Below are 9,855 nucleotides of genomic sequence, written 5' to 3'. Positions count from 1 at the left end.
TGAATCTTCAGAGATCCATTTATGGTAACTGTAGTGATTTCACTGCAGGACCAACATCATAGCACTCAACATCATAGTTGTCAATTAACAAAGTTCCCCAGCTTAAAGGTTCATACTTTGTGTCCCTGCTGTTTTTGTTGACATAATTACCCTTAATGGAGGATAATTGTACCTCAGGGCTGGTAGCTGTCACTGCAACGTAGTAATTATTGCTGGATGTTTTTCTCCCAAGTACTCAGGCACGGGCCTTTGATTTTAATTTGCTGGAAACAAAATAATTAAAGTAGCTTCTGCTCCAGAGATGCAGAATTGATTTCCCAACCTCATGAAGCACTTAAATTAAACTCGAAGTTGAAATGCTTGTTAACAAAAACTTTATAGTGTGTAATATCTATAGTGTATTTTATGTAGCTTACATTCTGCAGGGTTGACAACATTAACATCCTTGTGATTCAGTCACCATTGACAAAAATAGGTTTTATTGTCACATCAGATAGGTACAGTGAAATGTTTTATAGGGTTGTGTCTTGCTCAATGGCACACTGACAGATTTTTCACGTTGTCGGTTCAGATATTCAAACCAATGACCTGGGCCAACGCTCTAACTACTAGGCTACCTGCCACCCTAGTTGTATCTTTCAGAGAGTAGTTAGAGTTCGTTGATATTCACCTAGATGTGATAGTATATACATCAAAGATGGTGGATAAATAATATAGTTCACTAAGGCCGTTTACCATTGAAAAGAATGGTCAAGGTTCCTGTCTGCGTAAGTGGGCATTCCCTGTCACGTGAGCATGCTTCCTCGTTCCTTCATGATCACTGGCATGCTCAATCGAGAGAGGGAACAGCCAGCTCTTATCTACTTATAGGGTGTGTTCGTCTACCCAGGCGCTGCCGGCCACCCCTCCGCTGGGCAGGGGCAATAAGTAGACCAGAGCAGCCCCGCCATGACCAGAAAAAAATGGTATATACTGCCTGTTTGTTTACAGTAGTATAATTACACTAATGAAATCATGGTGATAAGCCAATCGAATTTAAATGTATTTTCAGACAACACAGATGTCCTAAAGAGCAGCAGTTCTACGTAGCAGTTGGTCTGGGTTGATGCCAGTAAATTAGCAATGTGTGTATAATCATATCTACCTTCTGCAGGAGCAAGACAGTTTCTTTACTCCATAGAGGAAGATGTAAGGTATGATGCAGGTGTAAGAGGATGCGATGTAGCTGGCCACCTCCACCACTACGGAGGACGTGTGGATGTTGCTGGATATCCTCAGTAAGAGGTGGGTCACCCAGCACACCACAAACACAGTGGCCACAGCCACCACGCTCTTGGCTGCCCTCACCTGAGTGCCTGAGCCTGGGCTGAGCTTAGCTGGAGGCTGGGAGGTCCTCTGGAGATCGGGTGAAGCTCTGACTCTGCAGTCACCAACCTCAGCCTGGTAGAGGGGGGAACTGATTGAGCTGTGTACAACAGAGGGTCCTGCACAAGGTAGGACAGAGCAGGAGACACCAGGCAGGTTGGGGCGGATGTCTGAAATCCTCTGGTTTCTACAACTCTGAGGGAAATCTGGAGAAGCAACTATTGGTAAATCTGCCTCTTTATCAGATGTCTTGATGCCTGTTTCATCATATTTCTCTGAGACATCCATCTTCTCCCGCTTGTTAGGTAGAGCCTTATCTGTCCCCTTGTGATGGTCAGAAGTCAGGCCCTTGATACGCATCTGGTTCCTTAGCAGAGTGATCACAATCTGGATGCTGGAGAACACTATACCAGCGATGGGGAGGGCGTTAGCGAGGGTCAGATACAAAGTCTCATAGGTCCGCCTTGCAGTTTGGGAGGGAAATACTTCTATACAGTCCTTGTGGCTCTCATTCCCACTGTCCACCTGGACAAAGAAGAAGTGTGGAACACTGAAGACCCCAGCCACTGTCCAGCTGCCAGCCAGGAGATAGGCTACGAGACGGAGGCTATCCAGCTGGACCGGAGCTCCTCCACGTTTCAGAGAGCCCACCAGCTTCTGGTACCAGAACACACTAATAAACAAGGTGGAGAAGATACTGCTGGTCTCCGACAGGTCCGAGCAGAACCGGAACACACCGCAGTAGGCTTCCCCCAGGAACCAGCGGCCAGCAAAGTCAGCCATGGTATCGGGGAGGTCCACCAGGTAGTTGGTGATGAGGTTGGAGACGGCCAGGTTGATGAAGAGGAGCTCGTTGGTGCGGAGATGGGACTTAGGTCCAGGGAGAGAGCGGAGACCCAGCCAGTTGTTCCCCAGGATCCCTACTAGGCACATCAGCCCTCGTATTAAGGCTTCGATCCAATCCTTTGCATCCATCACACCTGAGGCATCTATGTCTGAGCCTTATTTGATGGCTCAACATGTATAACGGGATGTTATTGTCATGCTTCTTGTCCAACCCAACAACAAGTCCTTAGAGACTCAACCTCACATTTGCTATACATTTCTTGTCTTCAGTACTTGGAAAACACAATAGGCTCACTGTATCCCAATACAGAAGAGAAAAACGTAACTGAACTTGGATCAGTGTAAAGGAGTAACCTGACCACCATATACTTTACCAGGGTGTGAATAGCCTATGTTTAGGTTGTTAACAGTCAATTATGTACAAATGTGTAATATTCTATCTCTGACTATAGTGCAACATTATTGTCCATTTCTAATGACACCAATGCATTTCCATGGTAAAGCAAATTACATTTTTTAATCAAGAGTATGGCTATGAAATTAAATAATTGTTGTATTTTTTTGGTTAGAATACAGCACAACGTGGTCTAGCCTGCTATAGTGTCGTTTACGTCATTCATTCTTTACCCCCGGCGAAAAGCCCACAAACAGAGCCTTGACCAGCACGAAACGTGGCTTCGCTAAGTTTTTCGGGACCAGTCGGGACGGTGGGATTTCCAAGACGGTCACAGTTCATTGGACTTTTTCACCATGCATTCGTTTGCGTTTGATCCATCAAAAACCAGGACAGAGATCAGGACAGAGAAGAGTGGGAATACGTCGTATCGTGGATCATTATTTTATCTTGGTGCAATCGTTTTGTTAGAATAAACTGCTGATGTTTGTGGAAAGTAGGCTACAGAATGCCCACCAGCGGCGATGAGAGAATTAAAGCCAGCGCGTTTATTCCAGTGTCCACCGCTGCCGTACTCCTCGTTGGGTCCACCACTTTATTCTTCGTATTTACGTAAGTTGACCACTATGCCTCCTTCAGGAAAAGTAGTTAATAACAGACACTAATGTAGGCCTACCCTTTCGAAACTACAGTATACTATTCCATACATGAAGTGGTCTGGAGATTTAAAGAGAATTCAATGGATAAGGCAATGAGCATGCACGTTTACTCCAAACTAGCTTTCTCCAGTGAAATATTGTGATAAAATAGGTTATGTTGCTCACGCACTATGCAAACTAGTATAAACATTTTAAGGCGCGTCCACATTCGGAATTTAGAACATTCCCCAGTGTTTTTGTAGCGTTCAATCGGACAGAAGTGTAACGATGACACAATTTTTGGGGGTGAGAAAAAGCTATTTAGTAAAAAGACCCCCCAAAATGTTCTGGTGTAATTTTATTTGCATATCAATATGCAATATTATTCATAAAACAGTTCAACAATACTGTACCCAAAGCTGGCCATTAGTAGTTACCAGTGGTGGAAAAATTACCCATTTGTCATACTTGAATAAAAGTAAAGATACCTTAATAGAAAATGACTCAAGACTGAAAGTCACCCAGTAAAATACTACTTGAGTAAAAGTCTAAAAGTATTTGGTTTTAAATATACCTAAATATCAAAAGAAAATGTAATTGGTAAAATATACATAAGTATCAAAGTAAAAGTATATATAATTTCTAATTCTTTATATTAAGCAAACCTGACGGCACTATTTTCTTGTTTTTTATTTGTTTAGTATAACCATGGGCACACTCCAACACTCAGACATAATTTACCAAAGAGTCATTTGTGTTTAGTGCGTCAGCCAGATCAAAGGCAGTAGGGATGACCAGGGAGGGATGTTCTCTTGATAAGTGCGTGAATTGGACCATTTTCTTGTACTGCTAACATTCAAAGTGTAACTTTTGGGGGTCAGGGAAAATGTATGGAGTAAAAAGTACATAATTTTTTTAGGAATGTAGTGAAGTAAAGGTACACTACTTGACCAAAAATATGTGGACACCTGCTCGTCGAACATCTCATTCCAAAATCATGGGCATTAATATGGAGTTGGTGTCCTCTTTGCTGCTATAACTGCCTCCACTCTTCTGGGAAGGCTTTCCACTAGATGTGGGAACTTTGCTGCAGCCACAAGCACATTAGTGAGGTCAGGCACTAATTTTAGGCGATTAGGCCTGGCTCGCAGTCGGCGTTCCAATTCGCCCCAAAGATGTTCGATGAGGTTGAGGTCAGGGCTCTGTGCAGGCCAGTCAAGTTCTTCCATGCCGATTTCGATAAACCATTTCTGTATGGACCTCGCTTTGTGCACAGAGCATTGTTATGCTGAAAAAGGAAAGGGCCTTCCACAAACTGTTGCCACAAAGTTGGAAGCACAGAATCGTCTAGAATGCCAGTGTGTCATTTAGCGTTAAGATTTCCCTTCACTGGCAATGTTCTGGCATCCACCAAACCCAGATTCATCGTCGGACTGCCAGATGGTGAAGCGTGATTCGTCACTCCAGAGAACACGTTTCCACTGCTCCAGAGTCCAATGGCAGCGAGCTTTACACCACTCCAGCCGATGCTTGGCATTGCGCATGGTGATCTAAGGTTGTGTTCGGCTGCTCAGCCATGGAAACCCATTTCATGAAGCTCCCGACCGAAACAGTTCTTGTGCTGACGTTGCTTCCAGAGGCAGTTTGGAACTCGGTAGTGAGTGTTGCAACTGAGGACAGACGATTTTTACGCGCTACACACTTCAGCAGTCGGCGGTCCCGTTCTGTGTGCTTGTGTGGCCTACCATTTCGCGGCTGAGCTGTTGTTGCTCCTAGATGTTTCCACTTCACACTTCACAGCACTTACAGTTGACCGGGGCAGCTCAAGCAGGGCAGTAATTTGACGAACTGAATGGTTGGAAAGGTGACATCCTATGACAGTGCCACGTTGAAAGTCACTGCGCTCTTCAGTAAGGCCATTGTACTGCCAATGTTTGTCTAAGGAGATTGCATGGCGGTGTGCTCGATTTTATACACCTGTCAGCAACAGGTGTGGCTGAAGCAGAAACATGCATTTGTATATATAGCGTATAAATTGTCCAAAATATAAATTGTAAAGTACAAGAACCCCCCAAAAAAGACTTAAGTAGTACTTTAAAGTATTTCTACTCAAGTATTTTACGCCAGTGGTAGTTACATTTCATTGCCTAATATCATGTTGATCCTCTTAATCTGAGCTACTGTAGGCTATTTGATGGTATGTTGGTATGGGGACTGTGTTAAGAGTCTATTTAACCGTTAGGCCTGTCTCAAGCCGTTTTCTACTTAGGCTAAACTCAAACGTTCGGATGATGATGTGGCTCAGTGGTTGATTTAATAACTGGGTCCTGATCCGGAAACATAAATATCATGACCCCAAACACACCTCTCAGAGCTGTAGCCTTCACCAGCATGCCCCAAGTGATGTCACAATTTATTCCTAAATCCCTTTATCTTCTTCCAGAGTGCAATGATGCTGAGAACTTAGAGTCAGGTATATTTCCTAGAAGTCAGACTGGGTCAGTTTAGAGCAAAACAGGTTCCCGAATGAAACCCTTGTATTCTCAAAACTACCTTTTAGTAATGTGAGGATCACTGCCAACATTATCCCCTAGATTGCTAGTAGAGCCTTGGTGAGTAGACCTAATACCATAACAGCTGTTAACTAAGTCCACTGACCCCTGACCCCTGTAGCCAGATATGTCTAAGTTTCCTCTGTTGTTTTTCAAGCAAAGTTTCAATTGGGTCTTCTAGCACAGTGGTATTCAAAAATGTTCAGCGGGGACCCCATTTGTTTCACAATAATATCTGTGATTCCTACTCCACCACAAATCTAATGACACAAGCTCAAAATCAATACATTTAGATTTTCACATCAACAAATAACCTTCAATTCATTACACTTTCATCAAAAGAAAAAAGAAAACAAAAGTCTATATACAGTGAGTGCAAATGAGGTAAGTTAAGGCAATAAGGTGAATGCACCAATTTGTAAGTCGCTCTGGATAAGAGCGTCTGCTAAATGACGTAAATGTAAAAATGTAAATCTCTCTTATCAAAATAAAGGGAACCAATAACTACATTTACTCAATAAAAAACATTTGTGTATTGTCCTATAAAATAAACTGTACTCTTAATGTTTGGTTCCCCCCCAAAAGTATTATTAACCCCGCAACCCCAACTTTGAATACCAGTGCTCTAGCATATGTGAAGTTTCGGATTAGGATCACGATTTTCTGGTCGATGCCCTTTGATTCCCCCATCTGTGGAACTAGTGTTGAAACTAAGGGTCCTGAATCTTGGAATCTCGCAAGAGGAGTAGAGACCGTTGTCTTCTTTCTGGTCAAATCAAATCTTATTTGTCACATGCTTTGTAAACTTTGTACACAACAGGTGTTGTTTCACTAACAGTGAAATGCTTATTATGTGTCGTTTTCCAACATTGCAGAGTAGAAATAGTGACACAAGGAATAAATACACAGTGAAAAATGAATAACAATAACGAGTAAAAATAACATGGCTATATACAGGGAGTACCAGTACTGAGGCGATCTGTGTAGGGGTACGAGGTAATTGAGGTACCTACACTCTTAGAAAAAAGTTTCAAAAGGGTTCTTCCGTTGTCCTTCCGTTGTCCTCACACTTTTTGGTTCCATGTACAACCCTTCTGTGTTCCATGTAGATCCCTCTGTGAAAAGGGGTCTACCTGGAACCCAAAGGGTTCTACCTGGAACCAAAAAGGGTTATTCAAAGGGTTATCCTATGGGGACAGACAGCCAATGAACCATTTTAGGTTCTAGATAGCTCGTTTTTTTGTAAGAGTATATGTACATGTAGGTATGGGTAAAGTGACTAGGCAACAGGATCGATAATAAATAGTAGCAGCAGCGGTGAGTGTGAAAGTGTTTGTGTGAGTGGTTGGCATCAGTATGCTGCTGCTGTATATGGGTGGCACTCTTCTGGGCAGAAACTGGTTGAATCAACATTGTTTCTACTTCATAAAAAAATTATTAAAATCAATTTGATGACGTTGAATCAACATGGATAACTGATTGGATTTGCTAAAAGTCATCAACGTAAGGGAATTTCATATTTTTTCCACATAACTTAAATCCAATGACAGGGTGCAATTTTTTTATTTATTTTTTATTTAACCTTTATTTAATCAGGTAGGCTGGTTGAGAACAAGTTCTCATTTGCAACTGCGACCTGGCCAAGATAAAGCATAGCAATTAGACACATACAACAACACAGAGTTACACATGGAATAAACAAACATACAGTCAATAATACAGTAGAACAAAAGAAAACAAAAAGTCTATATACAGTGAGTGCAAATGAGGTAAGTTAAGGCAATAAATAGGCCATGGTGGCGAAGTAATTACAATATAGCAATTAAACACTGGAATGGTAGATGTGCAGAAGATGAATGTGCAAGTAGAGATACTGGGGTGCAAAGGAGCAAGATAAATAAATACAGTATGGGGATGAGGTAGGTAGATAGATGGGCTGTTTACAGATGGGCTATGTACAGGTGCAGTGAACTGTGAGCTGCTTTGACAGCTGGTGCTTAAAGCTAGTGAGGGAGATATGAGTCTCCAGCTTCAGATATTTTTGCAGTTCGTTCCAGTCATTGGCAGCAGAGAACTGGAAAGAAAGACGACCAAAGGAGGAATTGGCTTTGGGGGTGACCAGTGAGATATACCTGCTGGAGCGTGTGCTACGAGTGGGTGCTGCTATGGTGACCAGTGAGCTGAGATAAGGCGGGGCTTTACCTAGCAGAGACTTGTAGATAACCTGTAGCCAGTGGGTTTGGCGACGAGTATGAAGCGAGGGCCAACCAACGAGAGCGTACAGGTCGCAATGGTGGGTAGTGTATGGGGCTTTGGTGACAAAACGGATGGCACTGTGATAGACTGCATCCAATTTGTTGAGTAGAGTGTTGGAGGCTATTTTATAGATGACATCACCGAAGTCGAGGACCGGTAGGATGGTCAGTTTTACGAGGGTATGTTTGGCAGCATGAGTGAAGGATGCTTTGTTGCGATATAGGAAGCCGATTCTAGATTTAATTTTGGATTGGAGATGCTTAATGTGAGTCTGGAAGGAGAGTTTACAGTCTAACCAGACACCCAGGTATTTGTAGTTGTCCACGTATTCTAAGTCAGAGCCGTCCAGAGTAGTGATGCTGGACGGGCGAGCAGGTGCGGGCAGTGATCGATTGAATAGCATGCTTTTAGTTTTACTTGCATTTAAGAGCAGTTGGAGGCCACGGAAGGAGAGTTGTATGGCATTGAAGCTCGTCTGGAGGTTAGTGAACCTCTCTGGGGTATGTGGGACGCTAGCATCCCACCTGCGGGAGACACTGCCAACAGCCAGTGAAATAGCAGGGTGCCAAATAAAAAATAAAAAAAATCTCATAATTCAAATTTTTCAAACATACAACTATTATATCTCATTTTAAAGATACTTCTCGTTAATCCAAACACATTGTCCGATTTCAAAAAGGCTTTACGGCGAAAGCATAACATTAGAATATGTTAGGACAGCGCCGAGACAAGAAAAACCACACAGCCATTTTCCAAGCAAGGAGAGGCGTCACAAAAACCAGAAATACAGCTAAAATGAATCACTAACCTTTGATGATCTTCATCAGATGGCACTCATAAGACTTCATGTTACACAATACATGTATGTTTTGCTCGATAAAGTTCATATTTATGTCCAAAAACCCAATTTTACATTGGCGTGTAATGTTCAGAAATGTTTTGCCTCCCAAAACTTCTGGTGAATGAGCACATCAATTTACAGAAATACTCATCATAAACGTTGATAAAATATTAAACTGTTATTCAAAGAATTATAGATACACTTCTCCTTAATGCAACCGCTGTGTCAGATTTCAAAAAAACTTTACAGCGAAAGCACACTTTGCAATAATCTGAGTACAGCGTTCAGACACGAAACCAAACCCGCCATTTTGTGGAGTCAACAAAACTCAGAAATAATATTAGAAATATTCACTTACCTTTGATGATCTTCATCAGAATGCACTCCCAGGAATCCCAGGTCCACAATAAATGTTTGTTTTGTTCGATAAAGTCCATCATTTATGTCCAAATACCTCCTTTTGTTCGCGCGTTCAGTCCACTACTCCAAATGCAGGAAGTGCGCGCAAATGTCACGACGAAAAGTAAAAAAAAGTTAGATTTACGTTCGTGAAATATGTCAAACGATGTATAGCATCAATCTTTAGGACGTTTTTAACATAAATCTTCAGTAATATTCCAACCGGACAATTCCAATGTCTTCAGAAAAGAAAGGGAACACAGCTAACTCTCACGTGAGCGTGCGCCTCTGAGTTCATGTCATTTTCTTACTCATCAAATTCTAGGCCCTCTTGTTCGCTCCATATTCACAGTAGAAGCATGAAACAACGTTCTAAAGACTGTTGACATCTAGTGGAAGCCTTAGGACGTGCAAAATTAACCCTAAGTCACTGTATACTGAATAGGGAATCACTTGAAAAACTACAACCCTCAGATTTCCACACTTCCTGTTTGGATTTTTCTCAGGTTTTTGCATGCCATATGAGTTCTATTATACTCACAGACATCATTCAAACAGTTTTAG

At 42.2% G+C, this 9,855-nt stretch overlaps 2 protein-coding genes across 3 annotated transcripts in view; one reads left to right on the top strand and one right to left on the bottom strand.

Annotated features, from left to right (window-relative positions):
• Positions 1 to 491: 491 nt before the first annotated feature.
• Positions 492 to 2,584, bottom strand: LOC106568259 (neuropeptide Y receptor type 1-like). The gene has a single exon (XM_045692745.2). It carries the CDS (start codon positions 2,338 to 2,340, stop codon positions 1,141 to 1,143), a length of 1,200 nt encoding a protein of 399 aa, XP_045548701.2. The 5' UTR covers positions 2,341 to 2,584; the 3' UTR covers positions 492 to 1,140.
• A 272-nt stretch (positions 2,585 to 2,856) lies between these two features.
• The window catches only part of LOC106568176 (palmitoyltransferase ZDHHC8B), a 35,714-nt gene continuing 28,715 nt past the window's right edge, over positions 2,857 to 9,855 (top strand). For both annotated transcript variants that reach the window (XM_014138276.3, XM_014138275.3), the window contains exon 1: positions 2,857 to 3,217. In XM_014138276.3, the coding sequence (XP_013993751.1) occupies positions 3,114 to 3,217 (104 nt within the window). In that variant the 5' untranslated portion in view covers positions 2,857 to 3,113. The remainder of the gene's footprint in view (positions 3,218 to 9,855) is intronic.

This window comes from Salmo salar, chromosome 13, assembly GCF_965601325.2.
Source record: "Salmo salar chromosome 13, fSalSal1, whole genome shotgun sequence".
Taxonomy (NCBI): Eukaryota; Metazoa; Chordata; class Actinopteri; order Salmoniformes; family Salmonidae; genus Salmo; species Salmo salar.
The sequence above is the reverse complement of the archived record's forward strand: the minus strand, read 5'-3'. Positions and strand labels throughout refer to the sequence as shown.